Source organism: Pangasianodon hypophthalmus, chromosome 6 (genome assembly GCF_027358585.1).
Source record: "Pangasianodon hypophthalmus isolate fPanHyp1 chromosome 6, fPanHyp1.pri, whole genome shotgun sequence".
In the NCBI taxonomy this organism is placed as follows: Eukaryota; Metazoa; Chordata; class Actinopteri; order Siluriformes; family Pangasiidae; genus Pangasianodon; species Pangasianodon hypophthalmus.
In genome coordinates, this window is record NC_069715.1 from 15,602,231 (window position 1) to 15,627,309 (window position 25,079).

At 40.3% G+C, this 25,079-nt stretch overlaps 1 protein-coding gene across 3 annotated transcripts in view; it reads left to right on the forward strand.

The window, feature by feature from the left end:
- The first annotated feature begins 2,552 nt into the window (after nt 1-2,552).
- The window catches only part of gnao1a (guanine nucleotide binding protein (G protein), alpha activating activity polypeptide O, a), a 79,477-nt gene continuing 56,950 nt past the window's right edge, over nt 2,553-25,079 (forward strand). Inside the window, exons 1-3 of one of the 3 annotated variants that reach the window (XM_026927746.3) lie at nt 2,553-3,123; nt 3,304-3,346; nt 19,929-20,070. In XM_026927746.3, the coding sequence (XP_026783547.1) occupies nt 3,006-3,123; nt 3,304-3,346; nt 19,929-20,070 (303 nt within the window). In that variant the 5' untranslated portion in view covers nt 2,553-3,005. The remainder of the gene's footprint in view (nt 3,124-3,303; nt 3,347-19,928; nt 20,071-25,079) is intronic. The other 2 variants (XM_026927747.3, XM_026927745.3) reach the window with 2 other exon arrangements.

A 25,079-nucleotide genomic window follows, 5' to 3' on the forward strand; every position in this document is an offset into this window, starting at 1 on the left:
ACCTCCTCGAGAGTGTTCTTGACTTGGCTAGATGTTGTGAAGGGGTTTTTCTTCACCACAGAAAGAATTCTGCGATCATCCACTTTAGTTGCCTTCCATGGTCTTCTAGGCCTTTTGGTGTTGCTGAGCTTGCCAGTGCATTTCTTCTATTTATGAATGTACCAAATTTCTGATTTGGCCACTCCTTAAGTTTCTGCTATCTCTCTGATAGGTCTCTTTTGTTTTTTCAGCCTAATGATGGCCTCCTTCACTTGCATCGACATCCCTTTGAACTGCATATTGAAAGTTCCCATGAACAGCTACCAAATGCAAATTCAACAATTGGAATCAACTCCAGACCTTTTATCTGCTTAATTTTTCATGAAATAACAAAAAAACAGGCCACACCTGGCCATAAAACTGCTCATCAGTCAGTTGTCCAATTACTTTTGAGCCTGTGAAAAGAATGGTTAATACAATATTTTTGTTAAACCCCTTGAATTAAAGCTTAAAGTCTACACTGCAATCACATCTTGATTGCTTCATTTAAAATCCATTGTGGTGGTGTACAGAGGAAAAATTATGAAAATTGTATCACTGTCCGAATACTTAAAGACCCAACTGTATAGCAGCTAATGTGTTACAATAGTTATTTTAATATTCAGAAAGGTGGCCACATGCACAGCAAAAAGCTGATGGAATTGCATCGATTGCAATGCACTGTACAATATTAAAAAACAAAAGACTATTACAGTCTTAAATATACATTTACTGAAAAGGATCAAAATTACCATACCAGAAATATAAATCAGACTGAAATCTTCATATGTTTTGTCACAGTTCCTGAAATAACTTTTCAGAGATCACTGTAAATGTAAAACGGTATACAATTACAAAGCTGCCAGAATAACGAAATCGTTTTAACACTGGAGATCTTTTCCTAACTGCAGCTGTACTTTCAATACATCTATGCAGTAATACGTTACTGAAAGTCAACTGTGGTTATTAAGCAGTTTGCTACATGTTGTGGGTATTTTCCTTATAAGCCATCTTCAGCTTTTGGTTTCAGCTGCTGTTTTACTGTGAGAACGATTGGATATTTGTGCTCTTGAGTTTTCCCAGCCTATCTGTGACAGGCTGACAAATTCCTAAAATTTGTCTCAACATGGTGAGACTGACTTCAGTCTAAAAATCAATACCTGCTACAGACTGTTGTTCCCTTTTTGGCTTCAGTTCAGACCTTGGGTTACAAACATAAACTATTAAACTAATATTGTATAACATTACAGGCTAATATGTGAGAGATACTCAAATGTGCACAGGATCGAGTAATTGCATGTGTAAGAATGGTACCCAAAAATGGTTTAGATCCATAATGATGGGCATTATCTGTGAAAACACAAGCTCATACTGACTGGTGTAATGGAGCGTGGGTGTATTCAATCAGCTCTTTCCAGTCGCGCTTTGCTCTCTGGCCTTTCCATATCTAACACTCCCACCAGGATTGGAAGATAGGTCTTTTAGGTTCTGCTAGAACCACCTTTTTTCCTGACATCTGCTTTGTAATTTCAGGATTCATCACCTGACACTACACCTTACCAAAATATTACTTTCCCATAAAAATATGAACAAAGGCTTCCGGTTAGCAGTTGTGTTTTTCATATCATTGTGGAGTGTTTCAATCAGTTATCCTGAATAGCCACAAAAGGGCTATTTTATTTTATATTTAATATAATAAATTACTACTACCACACCGTGATTACTTTTCAAGGGTTTATTTTACATTCCTACCCCAGTTTACCCTTCTGTGCTCCTATTACTCAGCCATTATTGATTTTTTTCTACAAACTCTAGAATTAGAACATTTTTTTTACTGATTTGATGCTCTGCCACACAGAAATAAAGTGACTTGCTTCAGAAAAGCATGCAAAGCTAGTAATACATGAAAGGTTTCTGTGAATTTCAGTGGCATCACACTGTCAAAGGTCCAGTTTAATTATGCCAAGATTCAGTTTCCTGACATTATCAGCAATTGCTCTAATTGACTGTGCAGCAGGAAGTCAAGTCCCTTTATCTAATGCTTTTTTAGCTGCTCACTGTGTGGCTCCATCACGTGAAATCTGTTACATTCTGCAGCTTCCTAGTGCTGAAATACAGCTCGACATCTTAAACAGACACTGCACTTGGCAAGTTTTTTCTCCACTTGGAGAAGATGGTCAGCTGTCGAATTTAGGGGGATTTTTGGCATTTCTGGTTTTTGTGTATTGATGTTGCGGGTGATCAACGCCAGACGAGCGACCACACCTTGCTTCATACTGTTTCTCTGTGAACCACCGGCCTGTCAGTGACCACACTTCTCATTTCCGCTCTGCGGCGTTGTCAAGTGGAGCGTAAGACGGCGGCTTACTCATTTGCATTAGGGAAACAGGATTCCGTTTGCATGTCCGCCGTGTCATAAATCCAGTTCGTAAGGCTGCTTAACGCCGCGCGCGCGACTGCCACAGCCAGCTCGCTCGCTCCCTCACTCACTCACTCACTCGTTCACTCGCCTCGCCTCGCTCGCGCCCTCCGGCGCATGACGTCAGCGCGCTCACGCAAGAGTGGAGAGCCCGGCGACGCGCGCGCGCTCGCTCTCTCTCTCTCCCCGACGCCGAGCCTCCATTTGTGAGCAAGCTGAACGATGCGAGCTCTCGCTCCTGTTGCCGCCGCCCAGTAACGATATCCACTGAGAACCTACAGAGTTCCCTGTTCACCTGACAAACCCAGGACCGTAGCGAAATTTCGGAGAAAAAAAAAACCCAGAGAGACGGACACAAGCTCTCGTTTCCCGATTCGTTATTCTCACACCGTCGCTCGCGGGATTTAATGCTCTAGCTGTAGTCGCAGAGAGAGAGAGAGAGTGAGAGAGAGAGAGAGAGAGAGGGAAGAAGAGGTAGCCTTTCGAAGGGGGAAAACGGATTGCTCGCTATTTCCGCCGCACCTTTTCACTATTTTGGAGCACACGAAGAGCCGAGGTTGGTCTAGTCATGGGATGTACACTGAGCGCCGAGGAGAGAGCGGCTCTGGACAGGAGCAAAGCGATCGAGAAGAACCTGAAGGAGGACGGAATCACTGCGGCCAAGGATGTGAAACTGCTCCTGCTAGGTAATGAAAGCACCGCTTCCCAGGGAGTGGACATGATCACAACCACCCGATCATTTTATCTGTAGGCTAGCCTACACAGTCCCCATGGCTTGTTTAGTTTTCATTTAGAAAGCAAAAGACTCGAGCTGGACTTCCATTCCAGCAGACAATCTCATTCCCTTGTGTCTCTTGTGTCTGCAGGGGCTGGCGAGTCCGGGAAAAGCACCATCGTCAAACAGATGAAGTAAGTGTTCCTAAATGCGATTTCTCGGTTAATGTGTGCTGATCTCTACGCCTAGCTTACACACGCGCTCGCGCGCGCACACTTACTGCCCGATGGCGAAGCCTCAGGTCCGCCATTTTTTTTCTTCCCCCCCCCTCCAAGTATCTAAGGGGATGCTACACGGTAGCTGTGCCGCGACCCATTTTGACTCGAGCGGTGCGGTTTTAATGGTCATGGACGTGCTGTTCATGAATATGGTGCTGAAAGCCCGGGTCACTGGCGTCCATTCAGAGTGACCGTGTAGCCGTCTTTAGAAACGGCCCTGGTTTTGTCACAATGGATGCTTTCTATATGCTAATTAATGTCGATACCAGTTCATTTTTCTTCCTCATCCGCTCCTCCTGAACTCGGGGTTTGGTGAAATGGAGCCTGTAAGCGGCGCCTTGTAGCGCTGCGATTTTCAGTGCGGCATTTTTTAAATTTTTTTTAATGTACTTGTAACATCTGGCCGTTATTGGGCTGCGTGTGTGTCAGTAACCCCCTGTGATGTTTATTTAGCACATCTGTACTCGACCTAATGCTGCAGGCTGAGGAGCTGGAGCCAGGCCCTGTATGAACGGGTTGTAATGAGCTGCTGCTGGGTGTGTGTGTGTGTGTGTGTGTGTGTGTGTGTGTGTATTGGGGGGGGTGGGGGTGGGGGTGGTGGTGGTGGTCTGGGGGTGCTGACAACACCCCAGTCGTGTCAATATTCGAGTATTTATTAAAAAAAGAAACATTTAACTAGAAAGAAGCCTAAATCATAAACGCTACGGAGGCGTCAAGGTATCGCATTCTGGTAGCGTTTCCCTGTTCCCTCCCTCCCTCCTTCTCCTTCTCCTTCTCCATCTCTCCATCTCAACGTTGTCATCTATTGAACACGTCTCACTAGACTGCTGCAGTAAACTGAATAATGGGCTCGCAATATGTCCCACTTCCCATGTTTATGGGTCCAAGTAAAGCATTTTCAGTAGGTTTTTGCTGAAATAGGCGGAGGAAGAGAAAGCCGGTTGAGTGTTTGTATCCGGATGGTCAAGCTTCGCTGCCATTTTCCACTAGTAGCCCACGCTGTGTAAAATATACCCATGGGTTATGCCTGGTCTTTTAACACCCTTGTGCTATCACGACACGACTGTGTGTAGTGGTCACATCGTTTAAGGGAGTTCACATGACCATTTGTGTTAGTGTGGGGACATGGGCAGCTTTAGTGAACAGGCGAAATTTCAGGCGCCTTGGCTGGTGGACAGCGCCCAGTAGCGCCTCGTCGTTTTCGTGCTCCTTCGGCTCTCTTCGGCTGTTTTCGGCATGTCGGGTCTTTCCGTGTTTGGAATTGTTGGAAAGGGGGAGAGGAGAAGGCGTCACTGGATGTCCTTCCTTGTCACTGCGTGTCGAGCATGTTGAGCGATGGCGATAGGGAGGAGTTTCCCTCTGAGAGTCAGATATTTAATAATATTAAGAAAAAGAGGATGTCTTTTAAAAAAAAAAACAAAAAAACATGTGGCTCCTAACATGCAGCAGCCTGGCAAATAGGCAGCCTCAGAAAATCCAGGCATGCATTGTGAATAAGATATTGATTTTATAAAACACAAAATTATAAAAAAAAAAACCCTGGAACTCTTTTTCCATTAACAAGTAAGAGCTCCCCATCCCTCCAAACTAACATAAGGAGGAGATCAAATACATAAAAGATGTTGGCATGTTAAGATTACATTAAAGAGTTCTCATGTGGGTGAGTGTGTTCTTTAAAACGTAAACCAGTAAAAGTATCGTCAAAAACTAGTTTTGAAAGCCAAGAAATATGGCAGTGTGCGCGAAATGACAGTATGATATTGTTACTGCAATATATATTAACCCCGTTATATCCTGAATATTGCGAGTATTATCATGTGTCAGTGCTTTCGTAAGTCTGTTGTTACTGGGTAAATGATTGCTTGGAATCTGGAATGCTGTTTTAAATGTTGAAAGAAATCTCTGATGTTTTTCCAAAAAAAAAAATGCACTGGAAAAGTGAATTCTGAGTGTATACTTTTCTAATAAATGCTTCAATAATGGAGAAAACTGCATTACGTTTTATTAGTCCATGTGAGTGTGGCTGATGTGGAGATGATAGTGATATAGAATGAGAGCTGTAGTGTAATATCTCTGCTGATCTGTTGTCTAGGGCATGTGATTGAATTTGCAGTCAAGTTCAGAACCTGGCTTGGCTGTAAGTGACAAGCCAAGGAATGAAATGTGATGAGGTGCGACTTGGTTGTTTCAGTAGGAAGCAGCACTGTTCATGTGACGTGTGTGTGTGTGCCACAGCGAGGCAGTCGTGTTGGTAAACCCTGTGATTATGGTGCATTTCTCCAGGCAGCATGGCATCCATTTGCTTTATTAGCCCAGCATGGGCCAAGAGTGTTTAACTTGAAACTGATTCTCTCTCTCTCTTTCTCTCTCTCTCTCGCTCACACACACACACACACACACACACACACACACACACACACCCACTTTTCTCTGTCTGTACTTTTTTACATAATTATTGCATTTCCACATTCCACATAGTAATCCTGGGGGGAGTTAAAACTCATTATTATACACACAGTATATTCCTTGTATTATTACCACTGCCACCATGGGAAAATCAAATGTCAAATCATCATATTCCAGACTCGAACCCTATCTGATATGCTATTAAGCCTTTTCTGCTTTGTCATCTATGTGTCCTTTGCCAGAAATCTAGGCCTCGTAGATTTTCTGTCCATTGAAAGCTGAACTGTGTTGCCCATTCGGAACAGCGGGCCAGAATTTCAAGTGTTTATTTTCATAAAGCAGCTTGTACATTATGTGTGTGTTTTAAACACCCGGCCTTTGGGTTAATTGAAGCAGCTCAGACTCTGAGGAGGACCCAGGTGTTCGACTAGCATTCATTTGCACGCCATTGGATATTGGGTCTCTCTATGAAGTGGAGTGGACACCAGGGATCATGTGCAACATATTCTGCGTTCTATCTATCTATCTATCTATCTATCTATCTATCTATCTATCTTTCTATCTATCTAGTTAGATAGCTAGCTAGCTATCAGTCTCTCTGTCTCTCTCTCTCTCTCTCTCTCTCTCTCTCCCCCACATACACACACATACACACACAGATAGATAGATAAATAGATAGATACAATGCAGAATATTTTGCACATGTTTTGCACATTGCTTTCTTTTGCAAGTGGTTAAGTGTAACATGTAGAGAGCCATTTTATTTGCTAAGGAATGATCTCCATCTTCATCAGTCACTTACAAAAGAAAAGAGACTTTCTTAAGTACTATGATGAAATGTAAGTCTGAAAAACAAGCACATAAAAGCTTTCCAGAACAAAAAAGCATAAATGATATACTGAACACAAAACACCTTGTACTTTATTTTATGGAGTTACTGTAGATAGAGATAGTGAATATAATATAATATATAATCATCATATAAAACCGTTCTGCGTCCGCGTACTAATTTTATTAAACTTGGCTTCTTATTTGCTTCTTCAGTGGGAAAGCATACTTTAATCTTGAAGAAACTTCTTTCTTAAATAGACATTAAATAATCCAATAATTGAAACATTGTTTGTATTGGCTTGTGCAATGCCAGAAAGTATTGTTAACTTAAATGCAGATGTCTGCCACTTGTGTGACAGCTGGGCAGACTGAGGCTTTTGGGATAATTAAATTGGCTTTGGAGGTCAATAGCATGACAGTCCTGGGCATATGTGATGTGAAAGCACTTCTACTTGAAGCCTATTCTTATGTAAGAAGGCATTGAGGGAAGGAAGGCTCAGTGAAGAGCGCTGTCGCTTTTCTGTCGTAAAATGGGCTTAGTGTTGTAATACTGTTATTTAGCAGCACCCATGGCCGAGTATGTTAATGGTATTGGGTAGTAAAATTTTGTCCACGTGCTGGTATATTGTCAGCAAGATACAGGCTAGTTTACGGCTCTGTCTTTGCAGCTAGAATTTGTCTGGTTAGTGTTTGTACTAGAATAAGATTTAAGGTTACTGCCCAAATGCTAGAGCACACAATTAATTCTCACAAGTTTTACTGATAGCTGTTATTTTTGAAGGTTCACACTGTGAGGAACCGTGTACAGGCTTATAAGAGACAGCTGGTTAACAAATAAAACAATTAATTAAAATCTTAATCATTTTAAGAAAGCCATATTTATTTAGCTTCCCTGTACTGTCATCAGGTTGAGATGACTCTGTTGGTTGACTGTGTGTAAGTAATTCATATGCTAACTTCAAGTAAGCTGATTAGTTTGTAAACTACAACAGCCCGATGTTATGACGTCCTCTGGTCTAGTCTCAGTTCTTCTTTTTTTTTTTTTTTTTAATCCTTCTTCATACACCAAGGGTTCTCAATTCTCAGTGACTGTAACCTGTTACGATGAATATTGATTAGATACTCCAGATTGGAGTACACAATATTTTCTGCCAGGAAGCAGAAGAGTAGAATTGTGGGATTGAGGTATGACTGAAAAATGTCTAGAGTGATGTGAGGAAGGATGAGTGTCTCAGACGTGGTAATTTCTCATTTCCCAGAACTAGCTCTGTTTCTTCAGGGAAATTTGTGAGTGAATATACAGAAACTGCCTGCACATGTGAGGGCTGTTTTTATTTTTTGCAGATGGCCAGTGTAGTTGGTTACCTGCGCTGTTTCTGTTTCTCCTCTATGAGGAAGTGTTTTTTTCCCAGAAGTCAGCATGTCAATAACTGCAGCAACGATAACGGGGAAAGTAGCACAGTAGCATGCTGTGGAGCTTTGCTGCAGAAAGTGCACTCCAGTGGCTATTTTCTGTGTTTGATCGTGTGTGTTTGATTTTGAGAAGAAGAAATTGTGAGTCATTGTGTAGAAACAGAGAAGGAAGCAGTTGCATGATGAAACATCCAGTTGTTGTGAAAGATTGGACTGCTGCGCACATAACGTTAGCAAACGAATGGTACTCTGTAGCATGCTTTGTCTTTGTCTCTCTTCCTTCCTCCACCCACCCTCTAATTTAGGGGGTTTCATGCGCACCCTAGTTGACGTAATTGGATTTGATTAAGCCGAGGCAGAACAAATGCCTCTGATGTGTTTGGTTCCCAGACCTTTATTGCAATATTCTCAAAATGACCTTATCCTGCGTGACACTCATTCCCTCTTTCTCTCTCTTTGCCCTCACTCTGGAATGTGGATTAACACCAGGGACACATCGATGACGGAACTTTCTAGAATGCATACTCCGTTTTGCATTCATTTGTCTGTTATGTGTAGCATATTGGAGTTTCTCTTCCACTAATATGACTACAAAGAGGTGTGTGTGTGTGTGTGTGTGTGTGTGTGTGTGAGCGTGTGTGTATTTTGCATTTACTTTGCATTAGGAACAGTTTTACCCAGGGATGCAAAACGTGTACAGTAATGGTGCTTCCTCAACAGTGGAGTGGTGTGAGATGAATGTAGATAAAACATGGGTATTTATATGCACATATCACTGGTAAAAATAGCTTCCATGATCTGTGGAAATATTATAATAGGATGAAGTGAAGAATTTTATTCAGGCAGAATATAAAGGTATGTAGGTGAGCATTTGAGAACTTGTAATCTTATTAACCGCTGGGCTGCTGCCGCTTTATGTAATATATAATAATAACTAATAATATCTTGCTTCGCTTTGTTTAATAATCACCATATTCTCTGTATATAGTTCTATCCAAGCTCTGGGCTATTTGCTATCCTTATATACCTGTCGCTCATTTTGATTTAGTCTATGTTCCTGTCTTTCTCACTCTGGTAGATGGTGGGTCCATCCACCGTGTGCTTTCTCTCTCTGTTGGTCCACATTCTTTTGGCAATATAAGGCTCCTTTGTTTTTTTGAAGTGTTTGTGTTGGGTGGTATAAGCAGATCTCAACCCAAACCCACACAAAAGTGCTTTCTTTACTGAGGAGAGTGTTTGTGTCTGTTCACTGCTCTGATTTAGGTCTGTGATGTGTGATGTGTGTCTTTTTTTTTTTTTTTTTCTTTTTTTTTCTTTTTTTTCCATAAAGTAGTATTTGGACTGTAAAAATTTGTAAGCCACTTTGAGAGTGTCAAAATAGCATAAGGCAATGTAAGTGCACCCTTTGTAGTGCTTGTGTGCCACACAGTGAAGTGTAAATAACAGGTTTGCATGTGGGTGTTGACGGCACCTGTTAGCTGGTATTATATGTGTGCTGCTGTAGATGTGCTGCATGGGGGTGTTTGAAGGGCGTTAATTGCAGCCAGTTGTGATTGTGTTTTGCTACGTGTGTGTCAGTTACATTTACCTGGAGAGCATGTGTGTGGTGGTAAATTGGACCTCGTGTCAGCTGGCTCCCAATGGCTCTTAACCCAAGGGAAGCCTGCCTGTGTACACATACAGTGCCCACACACACACACACACACACACACACACACACACACAGAGTAAATTATGCATAATTGAAGTAAAGCTACTCTGACTACTTAACATAACATTAAAATGGATATACGCACATCCTGTTTATTAGACAAACACGAGCTAAAACTAATCGAAGCATAATTACTTTGCTTAAAACTTTGCTACTCTAAGCCATTGTTCTGTTTGAAAACCACAAAAATGGCCAAGATGGAGCATTTCTGCTTTCTGCCTCTTCACTTCTCTATTTTTGCGTGGTAAAACCAGTCGGCTCCACTAAGTTAGAGTAATCAGAAATGCTCAGCAGAGAAAGTGTGCACTTTACAGGAAATGGTGTGTAAATTGTGGACAGTAGATAAATAAAAGGAGACAGTACCTGCTGCTCAAGCAGCTTGCACAGGCTTTTGGGTAGTGCTGAGGATGCCCATTTATCTTCTCTCCTCCTTGCACTGTATATCCACTCTTTACTTTCATCTCTACTACCCCCATCCTCTTGCTCTGTTGTCATGGAGATGAGAATGGCTGCTGTAAATGGAGGATGACATGCATGCAAAATGTGTATAGGGCGAGCAGTAGAGATGGGTTTATGTCAATAAAGGATGATTTATACTTCCTTCTGATGAAGCTACCAAAGCTTTTTTTAGTAGGTGGGAAAAGTATTTTGAGGGTTAGAGGGGATTTGTGATGTAATTAGTGAAGGTTTTCCAGTTAACTACGCTCCCAGTAACCAGCGCTTCATTTTTTTTTTTAAATCAAGTAGCTTGGAAATAGATAATTATGCCCTACATTGTATTCTGATCATTACTGCCAGTTATTTGGAGGAACTTTTGTATTTCAAGTCAACACAGTGGAACAGTTCCTTTTTATTTTTGGGCAAAATTTTCAAATGTATGTTTAGTAATAAAAATGAGAACAAATTGTTGGTGAGCATTCTGCTTTTTAATTATTGTTTATAATGATCAGAAAATGTGAAAACAGTCATTGTAGTTTATATGTTATGATACTTTTGCCATCTAGGTTGTACTGTAGCTATTAACATTTAGAAATAATTTTTAGTTTTTAAGTCTTAGTTTTGATGGATAGCTTTTTTTTTTTGTATTGTTATTGCTGGCTGTTTTAAGGTGCCTGTGTGATTGCACATCTTTGTTGGATGAAATTCTGCCAACATTCTTTCGCAATTTAAGCTCGTGGCCAAAGTGTGAACAGGAAACAACCCCTTGTTTGATAGACATCCTGCAAATGGCTAATATCCTCCTACTGTTTGGGGAAAAACAAGAACATTCCAGGTTTTTAGGAGCTTATTTTGGAGTCATTTTCCAAATCGAAGTAAAGCAGGCTTAAGTGTTTAAAGTGGGCGTGGCTGTGTGGCTGTTGGTCAGTATGTGCCAAGAAGTGAACATGACTGGATAAGAACAGTTTTTAGGATGTGAAAGATTGAGAATTCTTACTGTAACATGTATGAGGATTATATCTGTACAATTTTGAAAGCACATACTTAAAATGCCGTACTGGCAGCTCAGTGGTTAAGACTTTGGGCTCCTGCTTAGAAGGTTGTGAGTACAAATCCCATTTTAGAACTTAGCTTTGGAAGAATTGTGAATATGTAAGCTAACATCTAACATTGTGCATGAATCTCCTTAGAGTAAACTCAACAACTCAATATTAGTACTGAGGTTCCTGAACTAGATCAACCCAGTTAACCAGGTAGTATATCCGCTACCCCACTCAGAGGGTACATGTGGGACCGAATTTAGAACATGGTCATAGTTACTATCATTTAAGAAACCTGTGTTATGGGTAAAACATGGTGGGAACTTAACCTTCTTGATGGCAGATATGGTTAAATGACCTTCTTTGACAGTCATACCATGTGAACAGCTTCTGGTCAGGGTGTGTGCTGCCACTCAGGTTTGCTAACCATCCAGTTTGTGATGGCTGGCACATTGGACAGCTCTTCTGACCGCAGGAATAGGGGAGTTTGATAGCCTAAGATACATAGCAATGGGGTAAGACCCATCGAGGAGTGTGTTCAGAAATCTCCTGATTTAATGGTAACTTAGCTGCTTTTTTTTTTTTTTTTTTTTTTACAGGGCATCAGTCTTGGCGTTCTTGATGGCAGGTCTGTAGTTCAGTGTAAGAAATGTATGAAAACCCATTAATGCACATGTTGCCATGTTTTAGGACTCGGCTGGCCACCAAGTAAAGCCAGGAATAAATCACAGAAACTGGCAACAGGCTACAGGGATGCAGTATTTCAGCATCACATAACTGATACCACTTTAGTCAAGGCAGGGATTGAAGTCATTTTTTTTTCTTAATGAAGACTTAAATTCTTACTTAATATATTCTCTCAAAGCTCATGTGCCTGGATGTGAAACAGGATAAGCTTTATTGTGAAAGGGTGACACCCTTGTTAGCAAATTGATTGCACAGTCGATATGTAGATAGCTTGGCTGCTATGGTTTTACTGAAACCTTCAAAAAGAGCTTTTATAGACTGGAGCAATATACACTATCCATTTTAGGGTCTGTCTAACAACACACCCAGTTTAACACAGGATTATAGGATAAGGGGAGATGAAGTACTGCAGTGTGCTGATGTGGCAATATATCCACTAAATGGCATACATTCCAGTATTGCAGCATAAAAAAATGATATATCATTATACAGTACACTATTTATATATAATATAATTTACACATTTGGGTAGGGATACAGTGTTTGTACAGTGTTTGAATGGAAATGTATACACATACCCACATTCTAGACAGATTTATAGCACTTCCCCATAAGGGCTGTATAACTAGCTTGTCCCCTCTACTACCTCGTGGTATTAACACTCAGTGGTCTGTTTAACATCATTTTTGCTCTCACACAGGATGAGGGGAAGTGAGGGGAAAAAAACGAGTGGAAGTACACTGGTGTACATAGTGTAAAACCCTCATCAGGTCTTAATCCTAATGTTTTGATCCATACCTAGTGGCTGTCCTATTAACGCAGACCACTGCTTTTGATTTTACAGCAGTTCCGTTGTAAAATGTATTTAGAAAACTCATAGTATCTTACAGTCCGGTTCATAAGTATTTGGACAGTGACACAATTTTCATATACAGTACAATTGTGGACACTGGGTTGATGGAGTGCATGATGTGGAATATTTTCTCAGAGACTCAGATTGAGGCAGTTATAAATAGAAGCACTGCCCTTATGTTCGGGCGGAGCAGAAGACAAGATAAGTAGCTATGTCCTGTGGGAGTGATGACAGGAGCGCTGCTCGAACAGCCACTCAGGACAAAGGGGGTTCTTACCAATGGCATGTACCAATGTGGGTGAGATAGGAGAGTGCGTCCTGATATTTTTCCTTCCATATACATCAGTAATGCATCACCTTTTGTATTATTGCATGTGCCTGCTTTCTAAACTGTGACTTTCTGTTGTAGGTGTTTTATGTAAAATGAAATTAACCTTAAATGAATGATGTGTGCCTTACTATTGTAAATTTTTTTTTTTTTTTTTTTTTTTTTTTTTTTTTTTTTTTTTTTTTTTTGCTAGGTGTCCACACAGATAGGCTGGAACACCCGGATCGCGTGGGTTGAGGGTCAAGCCCTTTGTATCTTAGTGATGTGTGGGAATGAGAGTATATGAGTAACTTTGAGAGTGTGTATCTGCCTGTGTCAGCTCAGGCAAGGGGTCACAGAGCGCTGTGTGTCTGTTTCTATAATAACTGTCAGCAGGATATCCTATTGGTCAGCTTCTTTTCCCTTTCACGGGAAGTGAAAGATAGCGATGAGGAACATAAAAGTCTTCATGAGTGAGCAGAGCAGGCTCTCCAAATCATCAGAGATAAATAAAATTTCTCTCTCTCTCTCATCTCCTCTCTCTCTTCTCTTCTCCTTTTTAAAGACCTGCTCAGTAATAAGCTCTTTTGAACTGGAGGTAGCGGTAACGATGTCTCTCATCCGCCCACATGTCACCGTATTGAGGTGGCACTTCCTCTGCTCTCCTTTCAAAGAGAGAGAGAGTGTGAGAGAGAAAACAAGTGCTCGCCTTACACAAACTCCCTATGGTCCCTAAAGAGCTCCTGTGGGCCTTGGGTGTGAAACTAGTGGGCCGATGAATGAGGCTAGCTTGGTTGGCTATCTGCATGTGCACAATTAATTTTCTGTGAATCATAATGATGATATTTGCCCCTTGAAAACTGAGAATACAGCTGAATGATCAAGACACAGCAAATATACGCATAAACAAAATTCAAATATCGTTACTTATTGTTAACTGATTGTATGGGTTTGCGAATCACAGGACAGCGAGATGAGAATGCACATGATGGGTGTTGCAGAATCATTAATTTCAGTTCCTTGTGTTTTTACTTTTCTGTGCTGTACTACATGTTGAATGGTAGAGCCGGTATTAATCTTACTAAATAATAAGCACAATCAGTGCTGGATCTTGCATTTTGTCTGATTTTTCTAATATTGCAAAATTTCAGAAAAAAGATTTTATTTAAGAAATTATTTAAGGCAAATTTTTGTTTAGCCAGATTTTACAAGCACAAAAATTCATTTCAGTGAAATAGTTTTGCACTGTCCAATGCAAATACACTTTGTGTCCACTTCAACTTTAGTGACCACACAACCGTTCTGGCTTCACTGACCTCCTTTATATTGCAGATCCATGGAGGAAGTACTAATGTTAGCAGCGTGCAGGAACAAGATTTTATATAATACTTCCCAAACCCACTATAATAAAACACATAAAAAAAGTGCAGTATACTGTAATCATGCTGGTGTTCTAAGTTTTTTTTTTTTTTTTTAATACTGTTTATGGGTGGTGATTTAGATATTTTGCTAGAAGCCAGCTTAGGTTGGCATGCAAGGTAGATTGCAGGGAGGAAAAATCTCCCAGTGTACAAAAAACATGTACAGGCTTGATTGATATCTCTAGATTAATTTAAGAAAGAAGGAGCTGAAAGCAGCCACAGGCAGCTTACTAACTGTACCAAAATGGAGGGCTTGTCTCTGTCACTAGTCTTTTTCCTACCACCTTGGTCGTTCCTATTTAGCAGGAAGATGTGAAGAGTAAATTTGTAGTGTGACCGTGGCTTTAGGCTTGGTCCTGCTCAGTTTTTGTAGTAAAAGTTTGAGTGCTGACTTTGTGAGGTTGTGTTTATGTCTACTGCTAGAATAGAGTCTCTTTCTCTTAAAAAGAGCACGCAGCATTAAAACAGGAAAATGTCTGTGTCACAGCCAGCCAGAGAAATGGAGACATTTCCTCCAAATGTCTACTGACAGTTAGCAGATACATGCGCAGCTGCCTATGAAGAGTTCAAGCATGAATTCCATTTAAATGTGAAGTAACTGTAATTCAAAGATAGCGTCTGGCATTATCTAAGCATTTTGTCATTGTTCCAATACAGAAGTGATGAAGCCCACTGCATTAGTGTCTTTATGATAGCTTTATCCTTCTTCAGAGGAAGAGTACATGGTGAAGTAACAGGATCAATAGCCTAAAATCACACTACACTACTTACAGTGGACATTGTAGTGTCCTTCATATCTCTACAGGACTTTTTAAACAGTTCGGTTATCCAGGCCGAGGCTCATGTTGAGAGAATCAGGGCCTGAATGTCAACTGTAAACAAGCGATCGTGTTCTCAGGAAGTAGGGCTGTAAATATAGAGGAGTGTGTTGTGGCCCTCATAGGGAGCTCCCACACACAAAGCTGCATAGTCATAAAAACGTGCGAGAGTGTGTCCTCCAGCAGTAGCTTAGTGACTAAATGTGTGAGAGGATAGGTCTGGAAGCAAACCTGTCAGTGAAGCTCTTCTTTCAGTCTCGTATCTAAAACAGATCGATTTTTCTCCCTTCTTCTCCTGGGACTGGAAAACAAGTGGCTCTGGGCCTTATTTATATTTTGACTTTCAAAAAGCCTTAAACATGCATTATTTTTAGCTCCTGAATAATAGAAGAGTTACTTGAGAAAGCTAGCACTGCCGTACTCAGTGAGTTAAGTGGAGAGAAATGGAGACACTGGCAGCTGAAACTCACGCCGCCATCTTGGCTCTAAGCTTTTCTCTGCTGCCTTGATGGATTGGACAGAATATATTGCATTTGGATGATCAAAGTACAATGTATGAAATGGTAATGTAACTATATTAATTTTTCATGTCACATTTTCGAAGTGTTCTCTGAGAAGCATTATGCTTTTACCAAAAAGGATGCAGCGTTGAAATTTGGCCTATTTACCCTAGATGACAGCTGTCCTTTTTTTCAAATGGAGCACACACAGTTTTAAAGTACGTGTTAAATGTCATGACATATGACAGATCATCTGCACATTCCAGTATGCGGTTAATATTGAAGTGATATTTATTATTGATTTGATTATTCATTATTAGTTATTAAATATAAGACAATGTGTTTATATTGCAATTGCATATTAAAATTTCTGTTAGTTTAATGAAAGACATGTACAATTTCTGTGAGACATGGAACATCTTAATAGCAGAAAGCAGAATTGTCTAGGCTTGGGAAATACAGAGTCATCACATCATGTCCACAAGCCATCATCAATTTCATGTTCATTTTTAACGTCTAATGTTCCAAAGACAGTGGCTGCTGTTAGTGCTAAGTCTGTACAAAAGTGGGACAGTGCTCAGTGGAAGCTAGCCGGCTGACTGTTATGTTGTTGCTTTTTTTTTTTTTTTTTTTTTTAAAAAAAAAAAGCAATAAAGTATGACAGAATGTGAGAAGGTTGGGTGATGTTCAACTGTCCTTCCAGATTATAGCTTGTGCTGATATTTACGTTTATTCATTTGGAAGATTCCCAGGTGGTCTAGCGGCTGAAGGTCCCGCGCTCTAACTGCCCTGGCCTGGGTTCGATTCCTGGGAAAGGAACCTACCCAGCCAATGGGAGTGCTGGTTCCAAGCCCGGATGAAAGGGGAGGGTTAAAACCTGTGCTAAATGAAACATGTGGACCGATGATCTGCTGTGGCGACCCCTAATGGGAGCAGCCAAAAGAACAGCAACAGCATTCATTTGGCAGATGGTTTTGTCAAAAACTATTTAAGCCCCTTTTCCCTGAACGATGATCTGAGGCATGGAAGGCTACAGCTTGTGATCTGTATCGTAAAGTCAACATATTGTAGTGTAGCATGGGGACTACGATGTTAAGGAAAACACTGATTATGAGACAAGATTTTCTGTGATTAACACAGAAATATGTGCTGTTGTGGCTCGCAATCACAAACTCTGGTCTTTGGTCAGAACCTGCTATTCAACCTGATATTCATCTGTACTCATCACCTCGTCTTTGTATCTAACCAATTATTCTAGGTCATGTTTCACCTTCCCCTTCAGGTTGAGTTGCTCAAGATGCTCACAAGAGTGAGCATAAACGTAGGCCTCGACATTTTAGTCATCTCTGTTACTGACTGCACATACAGGCACAAATAAATATGGCCTCACTTTTTTCCCTCTAGCTACGCCTCCTGCATTAGTGGGATCTTGGCCATCTGTACCTCCTGTGCCAGTGGTGATGTGAGTGGCTTCTCCACAGTTGACTGCAGGCTAGCATCTCCATGTTTGTTTTGGAACTCCCACTTTTCACAAGCCAATCACATCCTGATAAGAAAACGTAAAGTCCCGCACACCCAAGTATGCTGCTTCACTACAAAATATGTCACATTACGGGGAAAAACATGTTGGAATATCCATTTCAGAATGCCCTGGCAACAGAAGCTTGATGTTCATCCCTATAAATGGGATTCATTGGAGATTCCTAATAGCATCATCAGGCTCAAGCCTTCTACTGGCTGAAATGTAGTGTTTTTCTTAATAGTGTGTGTGCTCTAGTAATGTTATGAATGTCTATTGCTGTAACACACCTGAATGGATGTGGAGCCCTGGAATTGTTTAGCAACCAAATATACACCCACTGTGGTGCACCTGTTTGTTCACTGTGCTCTTGTCTTTTCTGTGAAAGTCAGCCAGTGTACCTCGGAAGGGTGAAACTAACCCTGCTTTTGCTCTTTTTTCCCACAATTATCAGTAAAGTAGAGATGAAATCTTGCCATTTACAGCGAGTCAAAGCTTGAAGCACAAAATGCCAATTATTGTGCCTGACGATCTCTGAAAATCATTTAAAATCATTTTCCACACAGTAAAATGACAAAGTAATTATGTTGCAGCTGTTTTAAAGTCCAATATCCATCAAGAGAATCAAAAATACCCCTTCACTCACCGATTCCCTCAAGCAATACAGCTTATACTCAGTGCCTACTTTCTTTAATTAAGAAAGAAAGTTAAGGGGAGAGCGGACACCCACGCTTCCCAGTAACGAAGCCTCTGATACGGTTTTCTGGATACCCCAGTTGGTTTAGACGAGAGGGAGGTAATCCTCTTCATTATAGACAGATAAAACCATTATTGGATAATGGCACAATTATTAAATCAGACGGCAGGAGAGAGGAAGAGAGAGAGAAGAAGAGCAGGAGAGAGAATGCACTACCAGAGCAGTCATGTGTTAAGTCTCAGGAGCTATGTAAACTAAATGCTGTAAATGTAAACAGCTTTATAAACATACATGCGGTTGATCTTGGTGACTTGCACCATTTCGATGAGGCAGGTAGACGGTTTTAGTGCAGAGATGATTATCAGAGGTCACAGAAAAGGATGACATTCTCTGAACTTCATACTAGCATTTCTATCTCGCTTTCTTTCGTTTTACTGTCAATTTTGTTCGGATATTCCGTCAATAACAGAAAGATATGGGGATGGAGACCTCTCAACTTTCCCTTTAATGCTTAGATTGCTTCAGACTGCACACACACACACACACATACACACACGCAATATCTGGCTCTGGAAGAATTTTTGGGCTCATGAAAAGTTAATGCATTGGGTCCCTTTCCTCAATGAACACCAAATCTTGTCTCATTAGCACAAACCAACATTCTACACTGTTACAGGTCTGGAATTACAATGTTTTTTCACTATATACTGAAATTCTGGCATTCAGCAGTGAATGTAAGCAATCTGATCTCATATAAACGTAATGCACACCTGTCTTCTCATAGTGTCATTTTAATAAAATATATCATATTTTCATTTAGCCATTGAGCAGCAGCAGGTCCAGATAAGAGATTAAACTAACTTTGATATGCAGAAGGAATCTAAGAATCCCAATAGCAATACAGAGAGATGGAGTGCCAGCGCAAATAATTTGCCCCACTTTGAGCAGTTGAATGGGAACTTAATTGTGTTAGCTTTTTTTTTTTCATTCATTTAAAGCTAAACGTGGAACTAACATCACCACTCTGCGCACATCAAGCAGTCCCTATACATGCTGCAGTGTAATTTAGTGATGCACTGCTCATACGTTTTCTTACTGCTTGACATGGCATTTACATCCGAGTTCTGAGTATCTGACGATACCCGATACTGATCTGATGCTGACTCCCACTAAGTAATCGCGTTGATTCTCTGCAAGCTTCTGTCGTCAAATTGGGATTTAATACCTAAGACGTCCCTCGAGACTGTTTGTGTCCTGTGTTCATGTGTCAGATCTGTGTTGTCAGACAACGTCCCATTCATTCATGCTATAAAATGTGTCAGTGGATCAGATTGGAGAATATGACTAATTCGATCTGATACTGATCCCGGATTTCAGGCTAATATCAGCTCCAGTACTGATATTCATCCCAATCGTATGTCTCTAGTAAATTGAAGTGCTGCAATAATATTTCAACACCATTAACACCGTGTTTGAGAGCATTTAATTAGTGTATGAATGCTAGAGTCAGTGACATTACGATCTTCTAAGAAAAGACGTATGATGGGGTTTGCAAACTGATTTTGTATATATTATCATAGGGCTGTTCATGCACACCAAGCCTATTTTTATTGCCACAAAGTTTTTTTTTTAATCGTTTTTATACTCATCATGTTTGCATCTGTCTGGTACTTAGAGTACAGAATCTCAGCTCTGTCACAGAGTTCACATGAGATTGCAACCAGGAAAGACAAATACTGGCAAAAGAAATGAGGCATTAAGAGGCATTGCTGCATGCATGTGTCTCCTGAAATGTCTACTTTCTCTAATGTGTGTGTGTGTGTGTGTGTGTGTGTGTGTGTGTGTGTGTGTGTATAGGATTATCCATGAGGATGGCTTCTCTGGAGATGATGTGAAGCAGTATAAGCCCGTGGTGTATAGCAACACCATCCAGTCCTTGGCTGCCATCGTCCGTGCCATGGACACCCTCGGCCTGGAGTATGGGGACAAGGAGCGCAAAGTAAGTGTACTAAAGCTAATGCTTACACACACACACACACACATAATACAGAATTTTGCAAACTTGCATACATGATACAAACCATTCACGAGGCATAGGGCGATGGAAAACAGTAAACAACAACAAACAAACAAAAAATACCAAGTGAATGACATCCAAAATGGCCGTTAATATTCTGTGCATTGATTTGTCCCATCTTCCTCAGCTATCAGTCCTTTGTCATGTCAGTAGCCTTAGAAATTAGCCAAAAGTTTTTCAGTAGAACTACTGAAGGTTTTAAGACATTGCATTGTAAAGTTTAGATAATAGACATTGATGAAGAATCCATTTGTGGACTGAAGACACTTCAAACCATGATGTCAAGCCACGCCCACTTATTCCACACCCACCTCACATTAAATGCCTTCAGTCCAAAAAGGTGTAATTGACTTTTTGTCCTCTTAACTAGTAGGTAACGTCATTATCTGCTGTGAATATTGTTAAATTACTTCTGAAGTAGAGTCAATGTTTAGATTTTTATCTCTAAACAATGAGTGTTAAAACTGACAATGTTCAGAGATATCCTTTCTCTCCCAAAAGGAATGAATTGCAAAAGACTCGCTTAGTAAACATGTAGTGCACTGCACAGGAAATATGACATTATTTGATGCATTGCAATTCACTTATACAAGCAGTATAAGGCCATTTGGGATTCAGCCTAAATATAGATTTAATGAGGACAAAGCTAGTCTACATTAGCCTACAATATGCTACAGTACTGTGCTGGCGTTGTGCCTGCTCTCTTAACCAACTATAGGCAGCCTTGTAGTGAGCTGGGAATTTAGTTTTGTTTTTTTTCTTCTCAATTTCATTACATGCTGACAGCTGCTTTCTTCTGATGAAATTTAGCTGCAAGTTAATAATTTTCAGTCTACTCTCACAAAAGCATGTAGCTAATACATATAAACTGTCAATTTCAGTTCTTCATATTATTTGATGACCAGTTCATTTTTATGCCCTATACATGAAGTCACAATATTACCAATCACATGTTTACAGCAGTTGTCCTGGATAAGTAAGGAACAGGCCCATTCTGTAATAGAAAATAATCCACAGCGGGATGGCATGATACGGCCCAATGTGAAGCAAGGTTAAGTGGATTATTTTCCAATAGCAGCATTTTATTCCTCTAATATCACAGCGATTTGCCACAGATGACAATGATCAAAACATTTTAAGACACTTTTTAACTATTGACAGTGACATTAAATTTTATGAAACATCTAAGATACAAGTTATCACTTATGTTATAGCAGCTATAAACTCTCATCCCTTCACCAGGCTCTCTTTTTTTCTCTCACTTGAAGTTAACAAGACAAAAAAATGCAGCCTGTCATGTTCCAAGAAACCTGAAAACACAAACTCCTCTCTCTTGAAGACTCTTCCGTGACTGAAAACTTACTGACCATTACAAAGCGCTGACACCAGAACTCCTTCCCTAAATGTTCAATAAACACCTCTAACAGAAAGCTTCACTGTATCAATGATTATACCTTTTTCTTTGTTAAATAACAGCCCATTTGGAGCATATGACATAAAAGTCCTTGCTAATGAGTTGTTACTATGGGAATGATAATGTATTAGAATGAGTGAATTAATATAAAGGTAGGAGTTATGTTATACCCAGAACTACTGTCAGAGCCATGCTCTTATAGAAAATCTTCTGATTCAAGAAATCAACAGCACTGTGGTATAACAATCCATAATACAAAAAGTCAGAAGACCTACCAAACATAGTCAGTGTGTTGAGTCACAGGGACATGAGGGAGCATGTAATGCGGTGTCTTTAGGCCGCAACTTGGCTGTATTGAGAAATCATGACCTTAAGTTTCTGTCTGCCAGTCATTCTTCACCCAGATACAACCTTATAATACTAAGGTTATCAAATGCCTGTACTTTGATTTCTACAATTTCTACCATTTCTAAAGCTAATAGTTTATAATATGCTGAAAGCTCTGTGAGCTTAACATATGCCCAAATGGATAAATATCTAAAGGTGTAATGACTAGATCTCCAAAAGTTATGATTGTCATATGGCAAGGACAGTATGACTGGCAGACACGATGACGCACAGGATGACACTGTACCATTATCTAGCTGACTGCTGAGGTAGAGCAGTCACACCCTATAGGCACTGTCTGCTTACTTAATGCCTAGTGCCCATTACGGAGTCAAAAGGGCGAAGTTCAAATGTCACGAGCCACATTGTGGCACATTGCCTCCAGCATTGATTAAACCAGCCACCGGCGGGACACTTAATCCCGTAATTCCTTTCTTGGAGAGCCATGCTGCTATTTGAGTGGAGTGGCAAAGCCCTTGTCTGACCTGTGCAGGAAGCAGCAATTTATTCGAATCGAAAGAGGTATCCAAAATATCTTGTGGTTATTGATCAAGAGATATTTTCTCTCAGGAAAGACTAAAAGTAGAGGTTCTTTAATTCCAGATTAGTTTACCGTGTTGTAGCAGAGTTACGATGGACTTCAGAGCTCTGAAACCTGCACTGTGTGCATGCGCGCGTGTGTGTTTCACTTTCATGTCAGGTAGCAGAATGCATCAGGAAGTGTTTACGTGTGAATTCATGCAGCCACGAGCAACTGAAAATCTCTTCACACCATTGTTTTCAGTGAAGAACGAGTGTTACAGAATTGTAGCCATATAGTTCCGCTTGTGTAACACTACAGATTCCTGGCTCATTGAACCAAAAGAGAACAATACACTTCTATCAGCAGCAGTTTGCTGTGTTGTGTGTGTGTGTGTGTGTGTGTGTGTGTGTGTGTGTGTTGCTAATTCAAGCTAATTTAGCCATCCAGACTAAAGGGGAGCAAACCCCATACAGACACGGGAAGAACATGTGAAACTCCACACACACACTCTGTGAGAGCTCAGGATCGAGCCAGGGACCCTGAACACTACAAACCCCTGGCAAAAATTATGGAATCACCACACAATTTGTTACTTTGTAGCAAATAAACAAAACACAGATAAGACACAAACCAATTTTTGTTTAATAACTGAGCGTTCTGGCTTCATAAACCATACCTGAAACAAATTAAATTAAATTATTTTAATGATGGCATATTTTTTTTCCGGATCAAGTAGAAGAAAAAATTATGAAACCGCTCAATCTTGAGGAAAAAAATTATGGAATCATCAACAACAACAACAAAAAAATCACAATTAGTACTTTGTTGCTTCTCCTCAGGCTTTTATGCTGGCCTGAATTCTTTGAGGCATGAACTCGGGTAGTGGTTGACAGATCAGCTTTGCAGGATGGATCCTCGTCCTGGACCAATTTTGTAAAATTTCCACCATAAATTTTCAATCTGGACTGTTTGCTCGCCATGTCGTGGAGCTTTCCTGAAGAAAAGCTTTAACACTCTTTGGTAAGGTGCGTTATCATCCTGAAAAATGGCTTCATCTTCACCAAACCTGTTTTCTATCGATGGAATGAGAAAAGTGTCCAAAATTTCAATGTACACCTACGCATTGACTGTTGAGGTAATGATTGCCATCTCCCCTGGTCCTTTACCTGACATGCAATCCCATTATCATAAATTGAGTGGGGAAACTTGGTTGTTTTCTTCAGGAAGTCATCTTTATATGTTTATATCATTAGAACGGCACCAGACAGAAGTTCCAGCATCATCTCCTTGGCCAATGCAGATTCGTGATTCATCACTGAATATCACTTTCATCCAATCATCCACACTCCATCCACGATTGCTTCTCTTTAACCTTGTTTTCTTCTGTTTGGGTGTTAGTTTTTATTTTGCTTTTCTTTATGTAAATCCCATTTCATTCAGCCGATTTGTTACAGTACTGTCACAAACATTGACTCCTGTTTCCGCTAATATGTGTTTCATTTGTTTTGTTCATTTTCTATTTTCAAGGCGTACTGCTTTGAGTTTTCTGTCCTGACACTTTGACATCTTCCTTGCTCTACCCATATGTTTTCCTTTTATAACCTTCCCATTTTGTTTATACTTGCACCAGATTTTTGACACAGCTGACTGGGAACAGCCAACATCTTTTGCCACGCTCTGTGCTGGATTCCCTTCTTGAAGGAGTTTTATAATCCTCCCATTGTTTCAATTGACAGTTCTCTTGTTGGGGCCATGTTTCAAGTCCAACAGCTCTTCAAGGTCTGTAATCACTCTCTTTTAACTGCAGACTAATTTGCATCTTTAGACTTGTGCCGGTGTTTGTTTTAGAAATGCAAATTACACAGTGATTCCTTCATTTTTTCCTCAGCATTGAGTGATTCCATAATTTTTTCTTCTACTTGATCTGGAGAAAAATGCCATTAATTAAAATAATTGAATTGAATTTGTTTGAGGTATGTTTCACAAAGCCAGAATGTTCAGGTTTTAAACAATTTTTTTTGCTTGTCATATCCGTGATTTGTATATTTGCTACCAAGTAAAAAAAATTATCTGTCTGAATATACTCTAAGTGTGGTGATTCCATAATTTCTGCCAGGGGTTGTACCTGTTGCCCCACTGTGCTGTTGATGAGTAAATCATTCATTCATTTATTCATTCCTTCATCTTCAGTTATGGTTCATCATGATTAGGGTTGTGGTCAGGAATACTGACTAGCCACAGTGGCTGGTGAGCTGCGATGTTCATTTCAAGCCCTGCATTTAACTCTGTAACACCTGACAGTGTGCGTAATTGTGGTGGTTTCAGGAAGATCTTCACTCCATCTGCATTTGAGCAGTAGTAGCCATTAATCAAGATCTCTCAACATGTGTGAGGCAGTCGCAATATTTGGAGTGAGGGTGAAAAATCTGCCCTCCTGCACTCGTTACTCTACAATTTGAGTAGGTTTCCATCAATTTAGTAAAGAGTCATTGTGCTAAAGGACACTGCAGGGTGAAAAAGTGAAGCAGCTTGTTGGATGCGTCAAGTGACACTTCACTGGTGTTCCAAGTTTCGTGTCATACTCGGAGGTATGATGCCTGACAAAGC